Source organism: Ceratotherium simum, chromosome 2 (genome assembly GCF_057802395.1).
Source record: "Ceratotherium simum simum isolate JZ-2026a chromosome 2, ASM5780239v1, whole genome shotgun sequence".
NCBI lineage: Eukaryota > Metazoa > Chordata > Mammalia > Perissodactyla > Rhinocerotidae > Ceratotherium > Ceratotherium simum.
In genome coordinates, this window is record NC_141901.1 from 40,843,039 (window position 1) to 40,871,031 (window position 27,993).

The following is a 27,993-nucleotide window of genomic DNA, read 5'->3' on the forward strand; positions in this document are numbered from 1 at the left end:
TTTCCAGTGAGACCACGCGGTTATGGGGGAAAAGAGCGGGAGTAAAAGGACAGGGGCAGTACTGGAAGGACATTTAACGCCCTCGGGGAGAGAAGAGTCATCATGTCTGCTTGACAATCCACGATTCAGTAATTAAAAAAAAAAATCCCGCTTTTTCTCAGGCCCACCTTTGGTTACTTTTCAAAGCTGTTTTCTACGTTTTGCGCAGTTCTGTGGGATGAGGAGAAAGATGCTATTGAGGAAATCAAGGTTCAGAAAGGCCATGTATGCAAAACCCAGGTCTCTGAAACCGTACTTAATAGGCTTCATTCAGGCCACGACCTTTGGGAGAATAGAGTCAATCCTAGAAATGAGATCTTAGGTGGACGTCCAGAAGTGGGAAAATCCAACCTCCAAGTCGGGAGAGGCCTCAGATCTGGAAAGGACTTGGGCTTCCCGAGAAAGACCAGTTATCACAGTGAACGGAGATAAAGCGACGATACAGAAAGTCCTTTGTCCCGGAGCAGGAGTTACCCGCGGAGGGGGCGGGGGCCGCTTTGGACCGGAGGGGACCTCAGCGCGGCTCGGGCCGGCTAGGATGGGCGGTGGTCTCTCGCGGGGAGCTCGCGCCCGACCCCACAATGAAGGACTCGCCCGCCCCCGCCCCGAGCCCCTCCAGGGGCCACCCCCCAGCGAGGCCCTGTCCAGGCTGCCGGACCCCGGGCTCGGCCTAGGGCGGACCCCGCTGCAGTGCCCCCCCCGGTCCGCCCGGGGCGCTGTGGTTGCGGCGGGTCCGGAGGGGGCGACGAAGCCTTGGGGAAGGGAGGGGAGGGGAGAGGGGAGGGTTGGAGGCGCCGGAGCCGGGCCGGCCGGGCGGGCGGGGAGGAGGAGGAGGAGCCGGGGAGGGCTGGCGGGCGGCCGGGTGGCGGCGGCGGCATGGCGGAGCCGAGCGGGGCCGAGACGAGGCCCCCCATTCGGGTCACCGTCAAGACCCCCAAAGACAAGGAGGAAATTGTGATCTGCGATCGAGCCTCGGTCAAGGAGGTAATAAGGGTGGCGGGGGGTGAGGGGAGCGCGAAGGAGGGGTCTGCGAAGAGAGGGGGTGGCTTAGAGACGGTCGGGTGTACCGGAGGGCCAGGGAGAGGAGGGCGGGGGCCCAGCAGGCGCTCGGAGGAGCGGGAGGGAAGCAGAGGAGGGTTGAGGGCGTCCTGCGAGGGTAATCTGGGGGAGCGTGGCGCGTGTTGGGGAAGGGAGGCCGGGGTTTGCCTTGTGGCCTGGGCTGGGGGCGTGGTGGAGTGTGGGAAGGAGACACCTTGCACGGGGAAGGGGGAAGGACCCTGGGTTTGAGGGTAGTGTGCGTCCCGGTTACTGGTCGGGGTTCGAGGCACCGAGGCAGAGTTGGGGCCGGGCAAGGTGCTGAGCCAGGAGAGCGGGCGAGGGGCGCCGGCGGAGAGCTCCGGGCGCCTACTGTGCCCCAGAGAACGCCCCTGCCTTCTCTGACGCCTGGGCGGCGGGGGGAGGATTCCCTCTGCCCAGATCCTTCCTACTCTTTCCAATCAAGGTGGTTACATTTGGTTCTAAGCCCCTCTGGGATTTACAGTGTGCAGTAGGTGCTCAATAAAAATATGTTGAATGAGTGAATGAGGGAATATTGCCTGTGTTCCACCCCCCTGTGGCTTCTCCAGAATTTCACATAGGCGGGGCTTGAGATAGGCCATCTGGTTGGAAGGGAGGGATCTGGAAGCTCCCTTTGCTCAGCAAGTGCACTGTTTTTACTTAGAGTGTATGTTTTGTTTTGTTTTGTTTTGTTTTAGGAGGGGCTGATAGATTTGGGGAGTCTAACTCTCCCCAAGCCAGTCTTTTGTGCCATCGCTGCCCCCACCTTTAGAAAATGACTACATTCCGGAATTTAAATACTTTTCCCTGCAAAACTGAATTTGTAATCAGCTCTAATTGAGAGGCAGTGTGTTTCGTTAAGAGCCTAGGATTTGGCATCAAGACCTGAGTTTCATTCTCCCCGGGGCAAGTTACCTAACTGCTCTGATCCTCAGTTTTCTCATCTTTAAAATGGAGATAATAATTAATATGTATTTCATGGGACTTAGACTCTTAACTCGTGAATAGTTAGTGATCTGTTTGTTGTAGTTGTTACAAGAACGCTGCAAATAAAAGGAGGAGAGAAATTTGGAGTCTGAGAAGAGAATGCTGAAGGGAGACAAGGTGTGGGTCCAAGGCTGTTGAAGGAACTGGGATGCAGAGAGCTGCCCAAGGCAGCACCCTCACAGGGGACTGGTGGAGGGACTGAGGAGGGAGTGGCAGATAGCAGCAAGAGCTTTCTAGGGTGAGAGGCCCTGGGGTAGAGCTGAGAGGGGAGCCTCTCACTGGTCCATCTCCATGGTTAACAAAGGAGCTGCTTATTGCAGCTGGAGGGATGGAGTTGAGACTGCAGAAAGGACTTCCCAGGACTAGCGTTGGGAGCAAGGGCATGCAGAGGCTTTTGTTTTGTTTTGTTTTATAATTTTATTTATTTATTTTTCCCCCAAAGCCCCAGTAGATAGTTGTATGTCATAGCTGCACATCCTTCTAGTTGCTGTATGTGGGACGTGGCCTCAGCATGGCCAGATAAGCGGTGCGCCGGTGCGCGCCCGGGATCCGAACCCCAGCCGCCAGCAGCGGAGCGCACGCACTTAACCGCTAAGCCACCGGGCTGGCCCCAGAGGCTTTTGAAGAAGAGGCAGGGTGTCTGGTGGGTGGAGCCCAGGCAGCCTCCATAGTGACCTCTGCCTCTTGATCACAGTTCAAAGAGGAAATCTCCAGGAGGTTTAAGGCTCAGCAGGATCAGCTGGTCCTGATCTTCGCAGGCAAGATCCTCAAGGATGGGGACACACTGAACCAGCATGGGATCAAAGATGGGCTCACTGTCCATCTGGTCATCAAAACCCCTCAGAAGTAAGTTCAGGAGAGGAGCAGGTCCAACTTCTGATTGGGCTTCTTTTCCCCATCTGATACTTTCTCACCTGTCACTCAACTGTACCTAGAGGGCCTATGCCACTGGCCTATGAAGGTGGCTTTTGGATGGATTGCTGGACAGCCCTGTGGTCTCCCTCCAGGGGAAGGAACCTGACGTACCTCTCCCAGAATGCCCTGAAGACAGAAGATACTAACTTCTCCCTCCCTCCCTCTGTCTGATTCACTGACTGTGTCCCTGGCATCATCCCACCCCCGCCTCAGGGTTGCAGAGGAGGTGGCTTAGGTCAGGGCAGTAGCTGCCCAGCAAACTCTAGATTGTTGTCTTCGCTCTTCTTGTGATCACTTCACCTAGGACTTGTCTTTCTCTGTCCTCAGGGCTCAAGATCCAGCTGCTGCCACTGCTTCTTCCCCCTCCACTCCAGACCCTGCCTCAGCACCCTCCACCACGCCTGCTTCACCCGCCACCCCTGCCCAGCCCTCTACCTCTGGCAGTGCCACTTCAGATGCTGGCAGTGGAAGCCGGAGGAGCAGTGGGGGGGGTCCCTCCCCAGGGGCTGGGGAGGGACCTCCCAGTGCTACTGCATCCATACTCTGTAAGCCCTTAGGGAGGAGGGCACAGTCCTGTTTTGGGCTGGGGAGTGGGAGAGAGCCAAGAGGAGCCAAAAACATGGTCCTTGTTCCTGGTCTGGTGGGGATAGGAGACCCCTGGACATAGAATTCCAGATATTGGTATTTGAGCCAAGTAGGGGAGGAAACCAGTCTGTGAGTGCTTCACTGAGGAGAGGAGCATGGCTAAATGTTGAGAGTGAAGGGAGAAATGGGGCTGGGGATGTGGGGAACCTTGGGTGAGGATATTGGAGTTTGGGGAAAAAGTGGGTCTAACCGTAGCCAGTTGGGGAATATTTATTTACTCATTCAACAGGCCATCACTGGTTGCCCTCTCTGTGCTCAATACTCTGCCCGGCTCTCAGTCTCTGCCATCAAAGAGCTCTCAGTCTAGTAGGCTTACATCTCTTTCCAGCAGTGGATCAGGCCTGGGGCTGTGGGAATGATGTGAGAAGCAAAGGGGGCCTGTCCCAGAGACCTGAATTCAGTGGCTCTGGCCAGGTGGGGGAAGGGCTCTTGCAGCAGACTGTGACGCTGCCCCCTCCCCACAGCTGGCTTTGGGGGCATCCTGGGCCTGGGCAGCCTGGGCCTGGGCTCTGCCAACTTCATGGAACTGCAGCAGCAGATGCAGAGGCAGCTCATGTCCAATCCCGAGATGCTGTCACAGATCATGGAGAACCCCCTGGTCCAGGACATGATGTCTAACCCCGACCTGATGCGTCACATGATCATGGCCAACCCCCAGATGCAGCAGCTGATGGAGCGGAACCCCGAGATCAGCCACATGCTCAACAACCCCGAGCTCATGAGGCAGGTGGGTCTGAGAGAAGGTTGGAGGGGTGGGTGGTGGAGGACACCTGGCACCCAGCCTTGCCCTGCCTAGCATTTTCCCACCTTGTCCTAACTTGAACTGTTGATTCAGTCATTCAGCAGCCGTGTTTTGCACACTGGGGGTACAGTGATGGAAAGACACAGGCCTAGCTTTCCAAGAACTTATGGTCTCAAAGGGAAGTGGGACAAGTAAGCAGGCAATTATAATACAGCAGGATTGGTGCTATCATAGAGATAGTCACAGCATCCCCTAGGAGCACAGAAAAGGGCCCCTGACTCTACCCTGGGGCTCAGAGGAGGCCTCCTAGAGGAAGTGTCACCCAAGCTGAGACCCAAAGAAGGAAGAATGAACCAGAGGAAGAAAAAGAGAAGAGTGTTCAGGGCCGAGGGACAACAAGTACAAAGGCTTGGGAGTAAAAGACAGTAGGATGTTCGGGGAGCATTGTGGCTGGGCAGGGCTGGGTGGGTGAGGGAGACCCAGGGGACGCAGTTCTGTGTTGGTCTTTGGGAGCTCCGTCTCGGCCCAATCCACGGGGAGACAAGGATAGACAATCTCAGTAGAGCTAGTGCTGGATTTACTAGAAGATAAGTTCCGTAAGAACAAGGATTTGCAAGTGTTTTGTTTACTGTCTAGAACAGTGCCTGGTACATAGTTGTCACTCAGTAAATACTTATCAAGGGGCCGGCCCCATGGCATAGTGGCTAAGTGCGCCCGCTCCGCTGCCAGCAGCCCAGGTTCGGATCCTGGGCGCGCACTGACGCACCGCTTGTCAGGCCATGCTGTGGTGGCGTCCCACATAAAGGAAGGAAGATGGGCATGGATGTTAGCTCAGGGCTGATCTTCCTCACAAAAGAAAAAAAAAACTTATTGAGTGAATGAATCAGGGGATAAGAGATCAGAGTCTTGTCTTAGACGTAAAGGTGTCTTAGAAGAGGGAAGTGTGGAGCAAATTTGGGAAGAAGGACAGGGGAAGCATTCCAGGTTGCCTGAGGACAAGAAGTAGCTGTGCCCATTTTTTCTATCATGCACTGCTGTCTGTCCCCTGGAGTTGACACAGGCCACCCCTAATTGAGAGTGAGCCATTAGCTCCAAAAAGAAAGCCCCCATCCTCACTGTTTCTCAAGATTCAGTCAGGCCAAGACCTGGGGGGCGGTGTTGAGAGTGTCAGTAGCATTGTCCCAGCTTGAATCCTTTCCCTCCCCGACTGTGGTCATTTACCAGGCTCCACAGTATGGCCTTGATCAGACAGACCAACCTGGCCTTGAAACCTGGCTCCTGCACTAACTGGCTGTGTGTCCCCCAGGCTGTGAGTCTCTGAGCTTATTTTCTCATCTGCAGAGTAGTGACAGAAATACCTCCTGGGGATGGTTATTATGGGGATTAAATGACTTGAATTCTGTAAATTGCTTAGTCCAGTGCCTGTGTGTAGTATATGTAGTTTGTAGATGTTAATTTTCTCTTCTGCCTCCTCCCCTTTTTTGTGTCTTTTCTTACTCAATTTCCTTGTGCTCCCTGACACTTCTGAGGACCCCCTGAACCTGAGGGAGCGAAGCTTCTGCCCTCACCCCATCTGGGATCATTGTTCTCCACTAGAAAAAGCCAACCAGAATACCCACAAGGATGCAGGGTTGGAGCCAAGATGACGGACAGTAGAGAAAGGAAGCCCAGTTCAACCTACTCCCTGCCACTGTGGGGCAGTTCCTGGGCCCTGGGCCCTGGTCCTGATGCAGACCCCTTCCTCAGGGCCCACGCATTTCCAAGCTTGGTGCTCCCCTGGTTCCAGGGCCCATTCTGTCTCTCTCCCTTCTCCACTAGACGATGGAGCTTGCTCGGAATCCAGCCATGATGCAGGAGATGATGCGGAACCAGGACCGGGCCCTGAGCAACCTGGAGAGCATCCCCGGAGGGTATAATGCCCTCCGCCGCATGTACACAGACATCCAGGAGCCCATGTTCAGTGCTGCCCGGGAACAGGTGGGGCCAGGGATGGGGGCAGTGGGAGGGCTGTCTGGGCTCGGGATTCCCTTCCCCCAGACCCAGGCAAGCCTGGGGTGCTGTCCGCTCCTCTTTCCTTCCCCAGCCCCCTAAGGGAAGACCTTGGCTTGAGAGCAATTCTCACAGTGCATAGCCAGGGATGGTCCAACTTGGCATGGGACTGAGGCACTAGGGCAGAAGACGGCAGAGTTCCTCAGGGAAGTGGGCGAGGTGTAGTGTCCAAGGAATTTGACTGTTGTTCTGACAGATTTCTTGCACCAGGGGCTCAAAGGTTGTGAGGCAGATCTGGGGTCAAACAGCCGAGCCTAGCACAGTGTGTCTCAAGTGTGGCCCATGGATCACCTGCATCAGAATCACCTGGGGAGGTTGTTAATAATGAGATTCCTCGTCCTCACCTTTGAGCTACTTATTGAATCAATCCCTGGAATCAGGCTCTGGGAATATGCACTTTTAAAAATGCTTTATGAATTCTTTCCAAATAGACAAAAAGTATAGATAAAAATAGAGCATTCTCTTGTACCCATGTTGCTCTAACGTGTTGCCATTCAGTGCCTTTTTGGTTCTTTTTTAAAGTTTAATTTACATTAAATATGTTATATATTTACATATTTCAAAATTCAAAAGGTACACAAATAAACAAAAGGGTACTGGGGCCGGCCGGGTGGCGCAGTGGTTAAGCGCACGTGCTCCGCTTTGGCTGCCCAGGGTTTGCAGGCTCGGATCCCTGGTGCGCACCAGTGCACCGCTTGTCAAGCCATGCTGTGGCGACCTCCCATATAAAGTAGAGGAAGATGGGCACAGATGTTAGCCCTGGGCCAATCTTCCTCAGCAAAAAGAGGAGGATTGGCACTGGATGTTAGCTCAGGGCTGCTCTTCCTCACAAAAAACAACAAAAAAACAAACAAAAAAAAAGGGTATTAAAAAGAATGGAAAGGTATACAAAATGGATCCTTCTATTTTTGTCTCCCAGCCACCTCTTTTCTATCCCAGAAGTAACGAATATTGTTAGTATTTTGGTTTTTTTCCTAAACATATTTAATATTTGCAAATGAGACACTACAGATAGAATCGCAGCCTTCACGTACCCCTCCTCCACCTTATACCCCTCTCCCTCTCCAGAGCTAACTACCACCCTGAGCTACCTAGGTTCTCTACTTCTCCTAGCTAACTACCATTTTGATCCTTTTATTACCTATGTATGTACCCATAAATAATTTATAATATTGTTCTGCATATTTTTCAACATTTAGAAGTGGTATGCTGTTCATATGATTTTTAAATTGCTTTTTAAAAACATTTTTTAAATGTTTTATTGAAGAATAATATAGCGACAGAAAGGTGTACATATCAGAAATGTACAGCTTGATGGATTATCACAAACTGAGCGCACAGCCCCCTAACCAGCGCCCAGGTGGGAGGGTGGGCTCTTGCATGGCTTTTTCCTGTGGAAAGGAAAAAGCGCCATATTCTGAGTGACCTGTGTTATCCCAATGGATTCCTTGTTTGTGCCGTCTCTGTCCTACACCAGGTCTCCACAAATGAGTGTGTGTCTTGCTGACTCTACTCAGTCCCACTGGTGTGTGTGTCTGTCCCTGCGATGATACCACCTTGTCCTAATTAAGTCTGGGCATCTGGTAGAGTGAATCCCCCGCCTTATTCTTCAGCATCATCTTGGTTATTCTTGGCATTGCTCTTTCAGATTTTAGACAGTGCTCGTAGGGATCAACTATGAATTTTTAAAGGAATTTATTTGTTTATTTTAAATTTTATTTTATTCAGGTATTTAATTAAAAATGTATATCAAACTAATGCATGCACTTGGTTAAAAAAAAATCAAGTAGTTGAGAAAGGCTTATAAAAAGCGCTCCAGGTAATTCTGATGCACACGTAGGTGTGAGAACCACTGGTTTAGCTAAAAGAACATAGCATTTGGCATCAGCAAACCTGGGTTCAAATACCTGTTCCACTATATTTTAGTGGTGTGATTTTAAGCGCGTTGCTTAACCTCTCTAAGTCTTAGCTTCCTCATTTTCAAAATGGAGACAATATATTATAGCAGTGGTTCTTGATCATCTTGGTCTCAAGATCCCTTTATACCCTTAAAAATTACTGAGGATCCTAAAGAGGAAGTTTTTGTGGTTAGATCTATCGATATTCACTGCATCTGAAATTAAAACAGAAATTTAAAAAAGTATTTATTAATTCATTTAAAAATAACAATAAATCCATTACACGTGAACATAAATAGCGTATTCTTTTGAAAAATAACTTTATTTTCCAGAACAAAACTTTAGAGGAAAAAATGGCCTTGTTTTATATTTTTGCAGATCTCTTTAATGTCTGGCTTACTACAAGACAGCAGGATTCTCAGATCTGCTTCTGCATTAAGTTCATTGCAGTGTCACACGTTATGTAGCCTTTGGAAAACTCCACTGAATACTCATGCGAGAATGAGAGAAAAAGGCAAACAACATCTTAGAATTATAAAAACAGTTTTAAACCTTGCAGGAGTCCTAGGACCACACTTTGAGAACTGGTGTATTAGAGGGATATTGTAAACATGAGAATAAATGTGTCAGGCACACAGTAGGTGCTCAGTAAATGGCAGCTGGTATACCTATGGGGAGTTGAGGAAAAGCGATTCAGTCCTTAGGGTACACCAGGGAGAACGAAGTAAGACCCAGAACTAGATGGGGTTGGGTGCAAGGCAAGATATGAGAACAGGAAATCTGAAGCAGGGTGAAAGACTGAAACTGTGGTGCATGAATCCTGGCCTGCAAGCCCTGTTATCTGAACAGGCATCTGGTAAGGCAAAGGAACCACAGCTCAGAGCAGGAGAGTCCTTGGTCAGCCCAGGTCCCCATGACCTGCTTTGAATAAACAGGAAAAGTGACTGGATATGAAACCCCATGGTGGGGAGGGGCTGAGGCTACTCAGCTACCTCCTGCTTAGGTCAAGACTGCCTGGGAACTCAGGGGAAGGAGGCTAAGTTAGGGAAATAGGGTCTGGGACTCCATCAGCAAGCGCCCCTTGGACAGAGCTCTTTCCTGGATGCTGGCGGGTCCAGAGGAAGGAGGTTCAGGTCCACCTTGGGCAGCGCACCACATGATGGGGTGCGGACCCTGAGACAATGCTCGGTGACACAGTGGGGGGCCTGGTGCTGAGGGGGACTGCTTAGCTGAAGCAGCCAGTTCGAGGAGATAGGCTAGGGGGAGAGAGGAGAAGGAGGAGAAGATCCAGGGAGGGCGTGCTCAGCCAGAGATGTGCTCCACTAAGGGGCTCCATTGGTGTGCCTGGATGGACAGAATGCCACTTAGGGGACCTGGGGAGTGAGGGAGAGGGTTCTGGGGAGTTAGTATTGGACCCAGGTGGCTGGAAAGCGGGAAGCTAGAGGCAGATGAGGGTTGAAGTACAGAGCCAGCTCCCATCAAGCCAGCCATTACTTATTGAGCACCTACTAGTGTCAGGGGCAGGAGGGAAGGGGAGGGATACAAAGGTGAACCAGACATTGTCTCTGCCCCTTAAGAGCTGAGGAAAACGAATACCTCGCTACACACTGGGAAAGTTGGTGTAAAGTACTATGGGGCACAGGAAACTAGAGACCAAATACTTAGAAGCACTAGGGGAGATGGGAAGTTTCCAATTATCTGAGGGGTTCAGTTATCTAGTCATTAGCATCAGCCAGTTGCCACCCTGAAGGATGAGAGTGGAGCTGCCCATTGTGGGGCCACAAATTGAGCTGAGGACCTCCAAGGTCTTAGCTCCCTCTCCCCTCCGGGGTCTTAGCTCCCTCTCCCCTCCAAGGTCCTAGCTCCTTCTCCCCTCCAGGGTCTTAGGTCTCTCTCCCTTTCCTGGGGAAGGGGAGGCTATTAGGTGAGAGGAAAGAAAGGGCCTAGCCCTTGTCCCTGATTTGTTTCAGTCCTTAACCCAAAACCTTTCCCTCCTCCCAGTTTGGCAACAATCCCTTCTCTTCCCTGGCCGGGAACTCCGACAGCTCGTCCTCCCAGCCTCTGCGGACTGAGAATCGAGAGCCCCTCCCTAACCCCTGGAGCCCCTCGCCCCCCACCTCCCAGGCCCCCGGGTCCGGTGGGGAGGGCACCGGAGGATCGGGGACCAGCCAGGTGCACCCGACAGTCTCGAACCCCTTTGGGATCAATGCGGCTAGCCTGGGGTCAGGTATGTCCTAGGGTGGAAGGAGCTTAGTGGGGTCACCAGGGCAGTCCCTCTGCCCCAGGACTGAATGGGGTTCACATAGCTCCAGAATATTGAAGACAGAGGTGAGAATGTAATTGAAGCCACAGAGGGGGCTCTGCAGCCTGGGGTAGTGGCTCCACCTCTAGGGGGTGAGAGTTGGTCTGGCCATGTCCTGATGTCCCTGACAGTGACCTAAGTAATGGCTCATGAATAAACCAGGCCCCACCTCCTAAGCTCTTTCAGCACTGCTGGTACTATCCAGTATAAATGGGTCAGACTGGGGAGGGTGGTGTGGGAAAGGAATCAGGGCAGACCTGGGGACAGGCAGATGTGAGGCTGGGGGAGAAGGATGTGCAGAGCTGCCGTGTACAGAAGTGCAGACTATGCACTGCATAACCCTGGGGGATGCCCCATTTATCTGGACTATGACTATATAGGTGACCCTGGGGATGTCATTGGTAGATGCCCTGATTTCTCTGAACTCTGGGGGACACCTTGATTGGGACAGTCCCTTCCCCTCTATGTGCTTCAGTTCCCTTATTTATAAAATAAGGGACTTGAAGCTGATCCATGGTTTTAAAATTGTGCTCCTGCGTCCTGGGGGGTCTGGACCATCTCCAGGATGAGGGAGGACCAAATAGGAGAGGTTCCAGTCTTCCTACCCCAGCTCCAACCAGACCATTGACATACTTGCTTTCTGAGTAATATTTGGTTTGAGGAAACGGTCTCTGCAGCTAAGACAAGTTTGAAAACCATTGATCTAGGTGATCTTTAGTCAAATCCTTTCCAACTCTGACATTATCTGAGCTTGTGGCTGAAACAGTCCAGAGGGGCATGAATCAGACCCAGTTTCCAACTGGCTTGTCCTTAGCAGAGTAGATGGGAAAGGGGCCAGGCCAAGGCAGAGCGAGATGGCCTTGGAGTCAGGAGAGACATGGACCCACACCCCAGTACTTGAGGGCCCATTTTACTGTTGTCTTTCTGAGTTTTGTCACCTCTCAGGGTCTGAAGTAAGGTAGATTGAAGTGAGGCAGCTGGTTACCATCTGGACCCCTTTTCTCCTGTTGTGTTTGTTCTTTCCTCCTTGTCCTAGGGATGTTCAACAGCCCGGAAATGCAGGCCCTCCTCCAGCAGATCTCTGAGAACCCCCAGCTGATGCAGAACGTAATCTCAGCCCCCTACATGCGGAGCATGATGCAGACGCTCGCACAGAACCCCGACTTTGCTGCTCAGGTATGGAACTGGCACAAGGGGAAATGTTGGGGGCAGTTACTTGTGGTCAAAGCACTCTGGAGCCAGACTGCCTGGGTTTGTGTCTCCAACTTTGCCGCTCCCTAGCTCTCACGCTCTGCCACTTCCTAGCTGTGAAAGCTAAGCAAGTTCTTTAACCTCCCAGTTCCTCATCTGTAAAGTGGTGATAACAGTAGTTCCTGCCTCATAGAGTTGTGAGGGTTAAATGAGTTAATACATACAAAGTGCAAGAACGTGGCATGGCACATAGTAAGCACTGTGTACTCGGAAATGTTAGCTATCATCTTCTTCAGACCAGGGCTGAGCAGCCTGGCTCCTGAAACTCATCACTGCCCAGAGTGTAGTTCTGTTTCCTCTCGCTGTCCCACCTAGGCCTTCAGGATACTTTGGAAAAGCTGGCCAGATTTCCTACAGTGGTAGGGGTGCTGAGGGAGACTGAGGCTGTAGGGGAATTCTTAGGGTGGGTAGGCCCAGGCCTCCCCCTACTCCCTTCACCCTGGCAGATGATGGTGAACGTGCCGCTCTTCGCGGGGAACCCCCAGCTGCAGGAGCAGCTCCGCCTGCAGCTCCCGGTCTTCCTGCAGCAGGTGAGTGCGGGGTGGAGGTTGAGGGCAGCAGGTGGACCCTGAAGCCCAATGGGTGGAACTTAAGGGAGGGGGCAGAGCTCGGCTCTGGACTCAGGATTTAGGCTGCCTCTCGTGTCCTGCCACCTCCGGGTGCCTTTCTCTGCTCGTTTCCCACCAGATGCAGAACCCGGAGTCGCTCTCCATCCTTACCAATCCCCGCGCCATGCAGGCGCTGCTGCAGATCCAGCAGGGACTGCAGACCTTGCAGACCGAGGCCCCCGGGCTGGTACCCAGGTGAGGGTTGGGGACAGGTGGGCAGCAAGGTTCTGGCTCTTCCTCCCCTTTGACCTCCCTCTGCCACTTTCTGAGCAGCCATTGTGTCTCTGAGGGTCTGTTTTCCTGTGTCCTCCAACCGCTTTTCCTTCCGGATCTCACGTTCCCATCCCTTTCTCAGAGGCCATCTCCCACTTCTTGGTCTCTCCTGCCTGCAGCCTTGGCTCCTTTGGGATGTCCCGGACCCCAGCACCCTCGGCAGGCAGCAACGCCGGCTCTGCACCCGAGGCCCCCACCTCCTCGCCAGCCCCACCAACCACGTCTTCTCCAACAGGGGCTTCCAGTGCTCAGCAGCAGCTCATGCAACAGATGATCCAGCTTTTGGCTGGAAGTGGAAACTCACAGGTACATGGGGCAGCAGGGCTGGCAGTGGGACCCCCACTTGCATCCTGGTGGTGTTAAGGGTGGCAGTAGAATGGAGACAGCAGAGCAGGCTTTGGCGTCAGCCCGACCTGGCATTAGATCTGGTCTGCCACTCTCTAGCCTTGGGCAAGTTACCAACCTTCCCAAAGTTCAGTTTCCGCAGCTGTAAAATGGAGATGAGAATAGAAATAGCATTTACCAGGTGCTGGGTACTCTTCTATATGCCTTCTGTGTAAGAGCTCATTATGCTTTATTCCTCACAACAGCTTTGTGAGGAAGCTATTGTTATTATTTCTTTGTTACAAAAGGGAAAAACTGAGGTCCAGAGAGGTTAAGTGGCTTGCTCAGAGACACATAGCTAGTAAGTTGTGGAGCCAAGATTCTTTTTTTTTTTTGGTGAGGAAGATCAGCTCTGAGCTAACATCCATGCAAATCCTCCTCTTTTTGCTGAGGAAGACTTGCCCTGGGCTAACATCCATGCCCATCTTCCTCTACTTTATGTGGGACGCTGCCACAGCATGGCCTGACAAGCGGTGCATTGGTCCCCGCCCGGGATCCAAACTCGGGCCGGCAGCAGCAGAGCGTGCACACTTAACCGCTACGCCACAGGGCTGGCCCCTGGAGCCAAGATTCGAATCAAGGCATGCTGGCTTCAGAATTTACTCTTTTTGCCACTATGTTATAACACTTCTGCTTATATCAAAGGATTCTTTTGATAATTAAAGCAGCCTCCATCTCTGAGACTGGAGAGGAGGACTCTGGGAGGTGAGGTGACTAGAGCCCTGGGCCACAAGTCAAGGCCAGGGGTTTGGGGGAGGAGCAGAGGTGGCCTTGGGTGAACCCCTTAACTTTTCTCTGGCCTCTGTGACTCATCTGGGTAAAGCCTTTCAACAGAAATGTAAGTGCCCCACTCTGTGCACGGCCCTGAGAGAGCTGGACCAAGTGATCGCCAAGGCCCAGTCCAGCTTCAATGCTGTGGACTAATGAGGAGCAGCACGGAGCCCAGGAGAGGGTTGTTGTACTGCATGTCAGGGACCTCTGTGACTGACTTGCTCTGTGACCCTTGGCAGGTCCTTTCCTTCTCTGGAGCTCACTTTCCCCCTGTCAGCGGCCAGGTGGCCTGTGATTGCTGGGCTCCTTCCAGCTCTGAGCCTTCCGTTCCTGAACTAGGCTAGTGCTTCTAAACATCCCTTGGGAAAACATTCTAGGAGATGTTTATAGGAGTGTCAAAAATTAAAAGCCTTCTCATTTGTGAAACTGTGTTTGTTGATTGGTTAAACAAAATTAAACAGGTTCTTTCTTTCCTGGGGCCCTTCTCTGGCCTTTACTATCGCTACCTGTGTGATGACTGCCAGGAGGGGTTTGGAGGCAGTCAGGACATCTTATCCAAATCAAAGCATCTTATCAACCACAGAGCATTTGGCTTTTGGAGTGCGTGTTAACATCTCCAGAGTGTTGATGGAAAGCAGTTAGGAATATAGGCTAATCTAGGCCTGTTACTTTGAAATTTTAAGAAAGATACCCCCGCCTTATTATTACACAGTGGTTTAGTGACTTGGGACACAGGCTCCTTGGCCCTTGTTTGCAGCTCACCCCTCCCTGCCCCACTGGCTGACTTTGAGGATGTTTGAGAAGACCTACTGGTCTTCTCTCCATTATAAACTCTCAGATCCAGATAGGCCCCCCCGAGGTTGGTCCTGTGCCCACTTCACAAGACCTGTCCCCTCCAGGTGCAGACGCCAGAAGTGAGATTTCAGCAGCAGCTGGAGCAGCTCAACTCCATGGGCTTCATCAATCGTGAGGCCAACCTGCAGGCCCTGATTGCCACAGGAGGGGACATCAACGCAGCTATCGAGAGACTCCTGGGCTCTCAGCTCTCCTAACCCCTGGGCCCATGCCTCCTGCCTCTCCCTTCCCTGGACGCCAGCATTTGGTTCCTCTGTCAGTCCCTACTCTCTACAGCTTGTCAGCCCTTCTGTCTTCTCCCTGGTCCTCTCCAGACAGCAGGGTGACTGTAGAGGCATGGGCCCCAACCCCGTAGCTCTGTCTGAGAATTTTGGCTTTACTTCTACATCTCTTACAGAATCTTCTCTCCTGGTCCTGCTTGAGCAGAGCTGTTTAAACAATTCAGTTTTGTCGATTGGCCCCACCTCCATGCCCCAAACCACCTTTTGCAATCTTCAAACTTCTCACTGGCAGTGCAGAGTTGAAGGAGGAGCCAGCTATCTGGTTTACTGAAACAGAGTCTTCCATCTGTCCCACTAGGGTTTTGCTTGTCTTATGTTTGCTTTGGGTAATTCTCTTCCTTCTTTCTCTCCTCTCATCCCCTCCCACCTCCACCTAACCAATGCTAGAATTTCATGCTCTGAAGGAGAGGCAGGGGAAACAGGCTATGATTTTCCTTCTCACCCCCTATTCTGGTCACTTCATTTAGCACTTTTTCGTGGGGTCTGTTGCAACTTCCAGTGGGAAGAAGATGCCTGTTCTCCCTGTCTGAAGGGGGAGATGAGACACAGCCCTCTGGACAGGGAATTAACAAGCCCTGGACCAGCCCAGTGGAGGTTGGTGAGAGGAGGAGGGAATGAGATTTTTCTGGAAGAAGGGAATGGAGAAAACAGCCTGAGTAAAAGGCTTAGAAGTTGGAGTTGACAATTGGGGAGCGGAAGCACTAAGAGCTCTTTTAGGCAGGAGAGTCCAGGCTCAGGCCTGGCAGAGGAGACTTAGAGATGCTAATGGAACTTGAGTTGAAGAAAGGGGCTCAATGAAGCTAAGTGATATGGCTCCAAGGGGTCGTATTGGCTCTGTTTCCTCAAACACATGCTTATATACACACTCACACACACATTTCCATGAACCCAGGACCTGCCTGTGTCCCCAGATGCTAGTGATTTGAGCCCCCCTCAAAAGACATGAAGGGGATTGGGGTCTTTCTCAGCAGTGGGTGTGTGTGGTTGGGTGGGTGGCTGCATGCATGCACGCAAGCATACACGTGCATGTGAATTGAGTAGGAGGGTGGATTCTTTGTTGATCTCTGGTTCAGAGCTCTCTCCCACCAGAGAGAAGTAAGCAAAAGGGCCAGTCTAGGGCAGGAATACATACAGCCCAGAGAGCTAGGTCCTGTGGGCCTCTGGATGCTGGGTAACCCAAGGGTAGTGTGGGTACCCCTTCTGAAGCTGCCAGGGTGGTGACCCTTGTCACCCCTCCCCTCTTGCTTTCAGGGAATAGTAGAGGGGTCTTACCCCCTAGAGCCCCTGGCCTTTGGCATCCTAGTCCCTGCCCTTTGAGTTCTTCATTATTTCCCTCCAGGCCAGAAAGTTCTATTTGAGGAAGCAAAGGAGAGGGTGGCAATGATGACTTTAATCTGGAACTGGACATTGCTCTCTTGGAGCACAGAGGAGGCTCATATCACGATATCACGTCCTCTCTCTGCTACTTAGCTGAGCTGCTTGGAGGACCCATGGCTGAGAATATGGAGGCAAGAGGAACAGAATTTTCTCCAAGTGGGAAAGGGTCCCAAGCAATCCAGAGAGAATGTCTGTGTGGCTTTCCCTCCCCCAACTCCCACACCGGCCTTTGTAAATAAATGGCGTGGTCTTCGTTGTGAGGGTGTCTTGGTGTTTGTTTTCTGGGGGGAGAGGAGGCTGGCTGAAGACAACTTCTTTGTTTTAGAGGGTTTTTATAAAGTGGGATCTAGAGGAATATGAAACTGGGTTCAGTTACCACAGGTGTTATAAAACATTGAAGGTTGAGGGGTAACTGATCATGGGAATATTTATAATTTGTGGTTTAGGAATGGGAAGGAGTGCATTCTTCCATTCCCAATCCCCAGACCATAAGATATCAGACACACACACACCCTCCAATAGGACAGGGCAGGGCTGGGAGAGGAATGTATGAAACGTGTTGGAAAGAGTAATGACACCTAGTGGCAACAAGCACACCCAGTGCCTAGATAGTGGTTTCTAATACCATTCTTCAGTAAAAGGAACCTGGTCTTCTTGGGTTCTAGGACTGGGGCAGGAAATAGACAAGATGTGCATGGAGCATCCTGTAGTGCCAGAAGGTAAGGAAGTGGAGACCGGCCCGGTGGAGTAGCAGTTAAGTGTTCACGTTCTGCTTCTGTGGCCCAGGGTTCACCGTTTCGGATCCCAGGCACGGACCTATTCACTGTTCATCAAGCCATGCTGAGGCTACAACTCTACAACTATGATATACAACTATGTACTGGGGCTTTGGGGAGAAAAAAGAAAAAGAGGAAGATTGGCAACAGATGTTAGTGCAGGGCCAATCTTCCTCAAAAAACAAACAAACAAAAAGTAAGGAAGTGATTTAAAAAAACCCACAATGATGGGGCATGTGAAAGGGACAGAAGAGCCAACTGAAAGAGCTCCCAATGACCAAAGCTGGAAAAATTTGAGCAAAAAAAATAAAGTAGTATAGGATTATAACCCAAAGTATAAATAAATGTGAATCTGTACTGATACAAATAAGTAATTGAACAAATAAATAAATGGGTGAGAAGAGACAAATCGGTGCAGAAAAATTCCAAACAATTTATGTAAATGGTCTGCCCTCGAGGTGGAGGATAACTCCCCACTCCTCAAGTCTGGGCTACACGTGTCTTTCTTCCAAAGAGTACAGTGTGGAAGGGGGGCAGGGCAGGGAGTGACTTGAGAGTGGAGGAACGCTAACTCAGCCAGGTGATCAAGGTCAATGATAAATCACGTTGACAGTATGTACTCTTGAGATGACGTGATTTTACGTAAATGGCATTTTACCTCTGTTTTCTTCCTCCTCCAAACTCATAACCCCGGTCTAATCATGAGAAAAACACCAGACAAATCCCAGTTGAGGGACATTCTACAAAATACCTAACCAGTACTCAAAACTATCAAGGTCATCAAAAACATGGAAAGTCTGAAAAACTGTCACAGTCAAGAGAACCCTAAGGAAACATGACAACTAAATGTAATGTACCATCCTGGATGGGATCCTGGAACAGAACAAGGATATTAGGTAAAAACCAAAGAAATCTGAATACAGTATGGACTTTAGTTAATAAGAATGTATCAGTAGTGGTTTATTAATTGTAACGAATGTACTATACTAATGTAAGATGTTAATGATGGGAAACTGGGTGTGGGGCTTAGGAACTCTCTTTACTATCTTCACAATTTTTCTATAAATCTAAAGTTGATCAAAGTAAAAAGTTTAAGACAAGGCAAGAGAGAAAATAGAATATACAGAACAAATAGAAATTACATAGAATATGTGCACATAATATGGCAGATTTAAATCCTAATATATAAGTAATTTTATTAAATGTAAATGGATTAAATGCTTCAATTAAAAGTCAAAGATTGTCTGGGGCCGGCCCCGTGGCTTAGCGGTTAAGTGCGCGCTCTCCGCTACTGGCAGCCCAGGGTTCGGATCCCGGGCACACACCGACGCACCGCTTCTCCGGCCATGCTGAGGCCGCGTCCCACATACGGCAACTAGAAGGATGTGCAACTATGACATACAACTATCTACTGGGGCTTTGGGGGAAAAAAAATGAGGAGGATTGGCAATAGATGTTAGCTCAGAGCCGGTCTTCCTCAGCAAAAAGAGGAGGATTAGCGTGAATGTTAGCTCAGGGCTGATCTTCCTCACAAAAAAAAAAGTCAAAGATTGTCAAGCTGGGTGAATAAAATAAAAATCTAACTACGAGGCCCTGAAGGTCCTGTACATGGAGGCTGTGATGTAAGCCTGCAGGACAGCCCAATCCACACCCCAGCCTGGGGTCCCTCAGCACATAGACTGGGGACCCCGAAGCCAAGGCCAGGAGGCCCTGGTCCACTGGTCTCCTCTGAAGGGAGGTGAGGGCACTGAGCCCACCATGAGGCTGAGCAGGGACACCCTAGGGGCTGGGAGCAGCACTCACAGGGCCCATGGTGGGCCGTTCCCAGGCCAGCTGCCACGTGCGGAGGAGCAGCCTTCCGTCCAGAGACCTTGCCACCTCCCAGGTCATCCCTGCCTGCAGAGCGATGGGGGAGGAGGAATATGGCCCAGCCTCAGAAGAGAAGCTGGTGTTCCAGAGGGGCATCGCAAGGGGCTGGCTTTAATCACTCCCTCTTAAATGAAACATTCTGAATTCCCCGTGGCTGAGGCTGGGGGTGAAGGCAGCAACCTAACTATATGCTGACCACAAGACATTTAAAGAACATAAGAAAACAGAAAGATTGAAAGTAAAAGTCTGGAAAAAGATAAACTGTACAAACACAACCAGAAGAAAACTAGGATAGCTATGTTAATAACAGACCAGATAGAATTTAAGGCAGAAAGTAACACTAAGACATAAAGAGGGTTAATGCATAATGATAAAAGGTAACATTCACCAGGAAAATATAATAATCCTGAATATGCATCTAATAACATGGCTTCAATATATAAAAAGAGAAAAATTGAGAGCACTACAAAGAGAATTAGAAAAACTCTCAATCGTAGATTTGAATACATCTCTCTCCGTAACTGATAGAATATCAATAGGGATTAACACATATCATTAATTCTAAAATACAGATTTTTTCACATTTAACATCTCTGAAAGGAGGATTTTATATATATATATATATATAAATACATATATATATATAAATGTACATATATGAAACTATTGGTGTCCTGGAATTGAGTCATAATTTAATTGGCAGCATTTTAAAACTTTTTGGTGATAAAGTAACAGTATGTTATGGGTTGGATTGTGTCCCTCAAAAATTCGTATGTTGAAGTCCTAACCGTCAGTACCTCAGAATGTGACCTTATTTAGAAAAAGTGTATGGGCCGGCCCCGTGGCTTAGCAGTTAAGTGCGTGCGCTCCGCTGCTGGCAGCCTGGGTTCGGATCCTGGGCGTGCACCGACGCACTGCTTCTCCGGCCATGCTGAGGCCGCGTCCCACATACAGCAACTAGAAGGATGTGCAGCTATGACATACAACTATCTACTGGGGCTTTGGGGGAAATAAATAAATAAATAAATAAATAAATAAATAAATGAAAGAAAGAAAGAAAAAGTGTAGTTGCAGACGTAATTAATTAAGGTGAGGTCATACTGGGGTAGGGTGGGCCCTATAAAAAGGGAAAATTTGGACACAGGCACACAGGGAGAATGTCATGTGAAGATGAAAGCAGAGATTGGGGTGATGCTTGTACAAACCAAGAAATACCAAAGATTACTGGCAAACCACCAGATGCTAGGGGATGGGCATGGCGCAGATTCTTCTTCCAGCCCTCAGAAGGAACCAACCCTGCCAACACCTTGGTCTTAGACTTCTAACCTCCAGAACTGTGAGACAACAAATTTCTGTTGTTTAAGCCACCTCGTTTGTGGTACTCTGTTAAGGCAGCCCTAGCAAACAAACACAAAGTGCATCTTAGGTTTAATGAAATACAATATATGTAATGCTGCATCCAATAAGTATAGAATATATATATTTTTCAAGCACACATGGAATACTTACAAAAATTAAATATACACTGAGATATACAAAAATTTGCAATGAATATTTTTTTAATTTTTATTTATTTATTTTTCCCCCAAAGCCCCAGTAGATAGTTGTATGTCGTAGCTGCACATCCTTCTAGTCACTGTATGTGGGACACGGCCTCAGCATGGCGGGAGAAGCGGTGCATCGGTGCACGCCTGGGATGCAAACCCGGGCTGCCAGCAGAGGAGCTCGTGCACTCAACTGCTAAGCCACGGGGCCAGCCCTCAATGAATTTTAAAGGACAGAAATAATACAAAGTATGATCTCTAATCATAATGCAGTTTTCTACAACTCAAAAAGATTTTTGGAAATGAGGAAATATACTACTAGGTAAACCATGGATCAAAAAATAAATAATAATGTAAATTATAAAATATTTTTAAACTAAACAATATCAAAAAATTACCTATCAAAACTGGTGGAATGCAGTTAAAGCAGTATGTAGAGGAAAATTTGTAGCCTTAAATGTGTATATTAGAAAAGAAGAAAGCTTGAAAAGTAATAAGTTAAGCAATCATCTCAAGAAGTTAAAAAATAGGATAGCAAAATAAACCCAAAGAATGTAGAAGGATGGAAGAATAAATAGAAAAACAAAACTTAATGAAATAAAAAATAAACACAACAAATCATCTATCTGATAAGGGATTAATATCCAGAATATACAGAGAACTTCTTTTTGTGTGTGTGTGTGTGTGTGAGGAAGATCAGCCCTGAGCTAACATCTGTTGCCAATCCTCCTCCTTTTTTTTTTCCCCTTTTTCTCCCCAAAGCCCAAGTAGATAGTTGTATGTCACAGTTGCACATCCTTCCAGTTGTGAGATGCCACCTCAGCATGGCTGGTCAAGTGGTGTGTCGGTGCGTGCCCAGGACCCAAACCTGGGCCGCCAGTAGCGGAGTGTGTGCACTTAACCATTAAGCCACGGAGCCGGCCCCCTACAGAGACTACAGAGAACTTCTAAAACTCAGCAACAGTAAAGGATACAACCCTATTCAAAATGGGCAAAGGACTTGAATAGATATTTCTCTAAAGAAGATATACAAATGGCTAATAAGCACAAGAAAAGATGACTAATCATTAGGGAAATGCAAATCTAAACTACAATGAGTTACCACCTCACACCCATTACATGGCTACTATCAAAAAAGCAGAAAACAGGGGCTGGCCTGGTGGCATAGTGGTTAAAGTAGTGTGCTCCACTTTGGCTGCCCAGGGTCCGAGGGTTCGGATCCTGGATGCAGACCTACGCACAGCTTATCAAGCCATGCTGCAGCAGGCATCCCACATATGAAGTGGAGGAGGATGAGCATGGATGTTGGCCCGGGACCAATCTTCCTCCCTCAGCAAAAAGAGGAGGATTGGCAACAGACGTTAGCTCAGGGCTAATCTTCCTCACCAAAAAAAAAAAAAAAAAAGCAGAAAACAAGTGTTGGTGAAGATGTGGAGAAATTGGAATCCTATGCACAATTGGTGGGAATATGAATTGATTCAGCTGCTGTGGAAAAGAGTATGGCGGAAGTTCCTCAAAAAATTAAAAATAGGGGCTGGCCCTGTGGCTTAGTTAAGTGCACGAGCTCTGCTGCTGGCGGCCTGGGTCCGGATCCCGGACGCGCACCGACGCACCGCTTCTCCGGCCTTGCTGAGGCCGCGTCCCACATACAGCAACTAGAAGGATGTGCAACTATGACATACAACTATCTACTGGGGCTTTGGGGGGAAAATTAATTAATTAATTTAAAAAAATAATGAAATAAAAAACACAAAAAAGCAAACAGAGAAACACAAAAGAATATATACTGTATGATTTCACATATATAAAATTCTAAAACAGGCAAAATTAAACTTTACTTTTTCGTGTGTGTGTGTGAGCAAATCAGCCCTGAGCTAACATCTGCCAATCCTCCTGTTTTTTTTTTTTGCTGAGGAAGACTGGCCCTGGGCTAACATCCGTGCCCATCTTCCTCCACATTATATGGGACGCTGTCACAGCATGGCTTGCCAAGCAGTGCGTCGGTGCGCACCTGGGATCCAAACCGGCGAACCCTGGGCCGCTGCAGCGGAGCACGCACACTTAACCACTTGCGCCACGGGGCTGGCCCTAAACTTTACTTTTTAAGAATGGTTGTCTAGAAGGAAAATCCGTAATGCCAAGCAAGGAGCTGATTACCATAAAAGTCCCCATAGTGGTTATCTCTATGGGAAGTGAGAAGTTGTATTAGGTCCAGGAGGCCACGTGGGATAATTCAGGAGTGTTGATCATGTTCTATTTCTTGACCTGAGCAGTGGTTACTATAATTTCTTAAACTGAGCATTTATTTAATTAATGTTTTATTTTGACATACAGAAAAGTTGCAAAAATAGTACAGACAGTTCCCATACATTCTGCACGTAGCTTCTCCTACTGTTAATATCTTGCATAACCATAGTACAATTATCAAAACTAATTAACATTGGTATAACGATAGCAGCTAAACTACAGACTTTATTTGAATTGTACCACTTTGTCCATTAATGGCTTTTTCCTTTTTTTTTTTCTTTTTTTTTTTTTGTGAGGAAGATTGGCCCTGAGCTAACATCCGTGCCCATCTTCCTCTACTTTATATGGGACGCTGCCACAGCATGGCTTGACAAGTGGTGCGTCGGTGAGTGCCGGGGATCGAACCTGCGAACCCCGGGCCGCCGAAGCGGAGCACGCACACTTAACTGCTGCGCCAGCGGGCCGGCCCCATTTAATGGCTTTTTTCTATTCCAGGATCCAATCCACCACATTGCATTTAATTATCCTGTCTCCTCAGCCTCCTTTCATATGGTCATGGTTCCTCAGTCTTTCCCAAGTCTTCAGAGCCTTGGCACTTTTGAGGAGTACTGGTCAATTATTTTGTACAATGTCCCTCAATCTGGGTTTGTCTGATGTTTTCTCATGCTTGGACAGAGGTTGTACATTGCCACAGAAGTGATGTGCCTTCTCAGCTCATCACATCAGGGTTCACAATGGCTTATTATTGGTAATGTCAACTTTGATAACTTAGTTAAAAGGGTGTGGTGTCTGCTGGGTTTTCCTCTGTAAAATTATTATTTTTACCTGTATAATTAATATATATCTTGACGGAGATACTTTGAGACTATGCAAATATCCTGTTTCTCCTCAAATTTTCACTCACTAATTTCACTGTCCATTGTTGGGTCTGGCTGCAACAAATATGACTCCTGTGTTTTAATGGAGGTTTTCTACTTCCCTCATTCCTTCTATAAATGTTAGTTGCAGTTCCTCTGTAAGGAACAGCTGTACTTTATCCCCCATTTGTATGTTTATTTTGATGCACTTTTCTGTAATACACTTTTCAAGCACACGTGGGACATTTACAAAAATTAAATATATTCCGGGAAATAAAACAAATCTTAATGAATTATAGCAGTTGCTGTCGTGGTGCCCTGCCCAGATTCCCTTTACTGGACATACACCCAATCTCAGCTGCTGCAGGGGTGATTGCTAACAGCTCCCAGATAGTCCCTTCCCCAGAGAATTGCCCTCAGTCAACAGGGGGCTGTCTTGCTGTCATCCCCTAACCTTGGGCAGCCCACAATGATTGAGTGATATGGGCTTACAAAAGGCCGACCCCTTGCCTCAAAAGTGCGACCAATTTTGTGGTGTAACTCATACTCCAGAGCTCCCGGAATCAGGCTGAGGCTGACTTTCACCAAGACCTCATCCTTGTTTAGCTTTCTTCCCCTGCCCTCTCCTGCTTCCCTCTCACCTTCCTTCTCCTGAGAGCACTCTCTCTATAAATTGCTTGCACAAGAACCTCCATCTCAAGCTTAGCTTCTAAGGAAGCTGACCCAAGACAGTTATCTTTCCTGATCTCTGAATTCCTTCTGAATTACTACTGTGTATATGGGGAAGGGAGAGGGGGTGGGGAGGCTCTGGAGGGTAAGGGCCCCTTTCTCCTTTACTCAGGCTAAGGAATGAAAAGTGAGATGGCAATATAAATTTGGGAGCTGGCCTTAAACTTTGTTGCTAGAGGCGATCACAATCTTAAAAATGGCTTCTAAGGTCACTCTGGACAGTTTTTTTTTTTTTTAATAAATTTATTTATTTATTTATTTTTCCCCCCAAAGCCCCAGTAGATAGTTGTATGTCATAGCTGCACATCCTTCCAGTTGCTGTATGTGGGACACGGCCTCAGCATGACCAGAGAAGCGGTGCGTCGGTGCGCGTCCGGGATCCGAACCTGGGCCGCCAGCAGTGGAGCGCGTGCACCCAACCACTAAGCCACGGGGCCAGCCCTGGACAAACAGTTTTTGTTCCCATCTTATTGTTTGCTCCAATTAGAAGCTCAAAAGCTTTGCTTTAAGTTGAGAGTTACTAGGAAGAAGACGAGACAACTCTGGAGTTGAAAACCTAAAAAAAATTAGGCCTTGAAGCCTCCTCTGTTATTCAGGAGTCTTACTCTTCAGGTTGTTTTTCACCTTCTTGGAGTTCCAGGCTTCAAGGGTGAAAAAAGTCTATTCAGGCGCTGGCCCAGTGGCGTAGCGGTTAAGTTCGCACACTCTGCTTCGGCGGCTCAGGTTCACAGGTTTGGTTCCTAGGCGCAGACCTACATCACTCATCAGCCATGCTGTGGCTGCGATCCACATACAAAATAGAGGAAGGTTGGCACAGATGTTAGCTCAGGGCTAATCTTCCTCAGCAAACAAAAAAAGAAGAGGAAGAAGAAGAAAAAGAAAAAGTCTTTTTACATCTCTCAAGGTCTCACCCATCTATCCACTAGCCCCTTGTCTTAGAGACAGAAATTCATATACAGTTAGAAAGGATGAGATGTTCAGAGAGATAAGAGGAGAGAGAGAGGAAGAAAATGGATACATCTACTGAAAAAAAAATTGAGAAAATAAGATAAAAACCTGGAATCATCAGCCTCATACATACCACCCACAAAAATAAAATTTGCTTTATTTACAAGCTGAAGGATTACACTCTCCATTCTCCTGGCTTCTGCCCAGACCTTCCCTTGGCATCCCCCCAGGAGCCCCCTGCATCCATTGCTCACTAACGGAGCCTGGGACTGAGCCATTCTCATTTGGGTCCCTCCTTCCTTTGGAGTCTGAAGGCTTGTGTTCCTCCACCGACTTCTGCCTCCTGTGGCAGCAGCTACACAAGTATTGACGCAACTCAGCCAGACTCCAGTGGGAGGACTTGGTCTTGCAAGCGGGCATGTTACAGCTACTTTCCCAGATGCTCAAGTGCTCCCTTTGCCTCATTTGGCAGGTCCTTGAGCATGGGTATTGCTTCTGTCTCATCCTAGGAGATGGCGAAGAAGCAGGGGACCCCTCTGCCTCATCCTTCTCATCCTCCTTGTCATCCTCATCTTCCTCCTTTACCTTATTTCTCCTCATCTGGACAACAGTAGCCTTGCCCCGCTTCGGCCTCTTGGACTCAGCAAGGCTGAGATCTTCTTCCTTGGGGAATCCGAGAGCAAGGAATGAAGCGTGCTCCCCACTGGCCCATCCCATTACATATGGGACTTTGCATCTGAGCGGGAGAAGTAAGGCAGAGAAGGACTGAGATCAGAGGGAAGGCTGAAGCCAAGCACCCACCTGTGTGTGAGTACAGAGTGGACGGCACAGATAATGAAAGACTGCCCCATCTGGAATAGACATTCACTTAAAATTACTAAAGAGATGTTACGAAGCAGTATCTACAAAGGATACACAGAATATTCGGGAATGCATTAGAAGAGAGCTCATCATCTTGAAAGGATCCTGATGCAAATGCTTTGGTTAAATAGACGCATTTTAGAAGGCAAATAATAACTCTCTAATTTATCTGTTCTAGAAATCTTGGTTGTTCATATTTGGGAGTGATGGATATGTTTATTATCTTGATTGTGGTGATGGTTTCATGAGTATATATACATATATATATATATACATATGTCAAAACATCAAATTGCTCACTTTAAATATGTGCAGTTTATTGTGTGTCAATTGTAGCTCAATAACAAAAAACATGGCTGGCATTTAAACCCTCTCCCAAATAAACAAAAAGTTCATATATCAAGTGTGTTTAACAGCATGTAAATGTTGAAAGGATACCGTGGAGGACTAAGAAAAATGTGGTAGCGGGGCCGGCCCTGTGGCGTAGTGGTTAAGTGTGCATGCTCCGCTGCTGGTGGCCTGGGTTTGGATCCCGGTCGCACACTGACGCACCGCTTGTTAGGCCATGCTGTGGCGGCGTCCCACATAAAGTGGAGGAAGATCGGCACAGATGTTAGCTCAGGGCCAGTCTTCCTCAGCAAAAAGAGGAGGCTTGGCACGGATGTTAGCTCAGGGCTGATCTTCCTTGCAAAAAAAAAAGAAAATGTGGTAGCTAACTGGGAGGCAGTGTGTGTGTGAGATCTCGAGTCAGACACACGGAGCTCAAACTCTAACATCTCTGCTTCCTAATTCTGTGATCTTGGGAGAGTTATTTAACTGGCCTGGGCCTCACTTTCTTCATCTGAAAAATAGGGATAATAATAGTATCTACCTTAGAGGGTTGTCATGAGGTTTATAATTATTTTTATTTATTTATTTATTTATTCCCCCAGAGCCCCAGTAGACAGTTGTACGTCATAGCTGCACATCCTTCTAGTTGCTGCATGTGGGACACGGCCTCAGCATGGCCGGAGAAGCGGTGCGTCGGTGCGCGCCCGGGATCCGAACCCGGGCTGCCGGCAGTGGAGCGCGCCCACTTAACCGCTAAACCACGGGGGCAGCCCTGTCATGAGGTTTAAATGAGATATAAATTCTTATAAAATGGCGTGTACTACGTACTCAATAAATGTAAGCTGTGATTACTATTATTGTTGGCATTTTTTTCTGGAAGGAGTAAATTTGAGCCACGTTTAGTAAGAATGTGAATTGGAAGGATATGGAGAAGATATGGAAGGTTGCCACAGGACATCTTAGGGGAGGTCAGTGAGCTAAAATGCCCATATGGTGGTAGAGCAAGGCATGCAAGACCCCAGAGGAGGGAGGGATGCGGAGTAGGGTACTCACACTGGTCAGGTCCTGGCTCCCTTGGTAGCCTAGGTCATCAGTGAAGCTGTAGATGGACGTCAAGGATACATCAAAGTTGCTAAAGGAGGGATTTTCTGCCCCTGAGGCTCCCCAAGCTTCTTTGGTCTCCTAAGGGGGAGAAGAAGGAGAGGTCAGTTAGGAGCACAGCAGGTCCCACCAAGCGGAACTTCAGAAGTCACCCTGCCCTTGCTCCTGCCTGTGTCCCAACCTGCCCTCTTACGTTGAGAATGGAAGATGAAGACACATTCTCTGTCTTCTTCATTATCATGAAGTTCTATGATCACTAATGTGATGAGACTCCAGGGTGTCCCCTCCCTCCCTCACC

General features: G+C 48.7%; 2 protein-coding genes across 5 annotated transcripts; one reads left to right on the forward strand and one right to left on the reverse strand.

Moving 5' to 3' along the window:
• The first annotated feature begins 892 nt into the window (after positions 1-892).
• Positions 893-27,426, forward strand: UBQLN4 (ubiquilin 4). Of its 4 annotated transcripts, none has more exons than XM_087441907.1 (11): positions 893-1,023; positions 2,777-2,928; positions 3,325-3,542; positions 4,107-4,369; positions 6,203-6,361; positions 10,333-10,558; positions 11,670-11,809; positions 12,331-12,414; positions 12,572-12,687; positions 12,885-13,071; positions 27,197-27,426. In XM_087441907.1, the coding sequence occupies exons 1-11, from the start codon at positions 916-918 to the stop codon at positions 27,380-27,382; spliced, it is 1,839 nt and encodes a 612-aa protein (XP_087298033.1). In that variant the 5' UTR covers positions 893-915; the 3' UTR covers positions 27,383-27,426. The 4 variants fall into 4 exon arrangements, with proteins under 4 accessions (XP_087298033.1, XP_087298038.1, XP_004436248.1 ...); XM_087441912.1 differs by lacking the exon at positions 27,197-27,426 and adding an exon at positions 17,099-18,399; XM_004436191.3 differs by lacking the exon at positions 27,197-27,426 and adding an exon at positions 14,820-16,693.
• Positions 25,560-27,936, reverse strand: LOC147917921 (uncharacterized). The gene is made up of 3 exons (XM_087441915.1): positions 27,859-27,936; positions 27,648-27,773; positions 25,560-26,066 (listed from the first exon to the last, which is right to left on the reverse strand). Exons 1-3 carry the CDS (start codon positions 27,934-27,936, stop codon positions 25,560-25,562), a joined length of 711 nt encoding a protein of 236 aa, XP_087298041.1.
• Between the last annotated feature and the right edge of the window lie 57 nt (positions 27,937-27,993).

Excerpts from the sequence above, each read along its gene's own strand:
- LOC147917921 (XM_087441915.1), bottom strand. The coding sequence starts at position 27,936 with ATGATAATGAAGAAGACAGAGAATGTGTCTTCATCTTCCATTCTCAAC. Across the intron at positions 27,774-27,858 it reads AGGTTGGGACACAGGCAGGA|ACCAAAGAAGCTTGGGGAGC; the intron begins GCAAGGGCAGGG and ends CCCCCTTAGGAG. Across the intron at positions 26,067-27,647 it reads GGAGCCAGGACCTGACCAGT|GAAGAAGATCTCAGCCTTGC; the intron begins GTGAGTACCCTA and ends GGATTCCCCAAG.
- UBQLN4 (XM_087441907.1), top strand. The coding sequence starts at position 916 with ATGGCGGAGCCGAGCGGGGCCGAGACGAGGCCCCCCATTCGGGTCACC. Across the intron at positions 12,688-12,884 it reads GCCCCCGGGCTGGTACCCAG|CCTTGGCTCCTTTGGGATGT; the intron begins GTGAGGGTTGGG and ends TCCTGCCTGCAG. Across the intron at positions 13,072-27,196 it reads CTGGAAGTGGAAACTCACAG|AGCCCCAGTAGACAGTTGTA; the intron begins GTACATGGGGCA and ends TTATTCCCCCAG.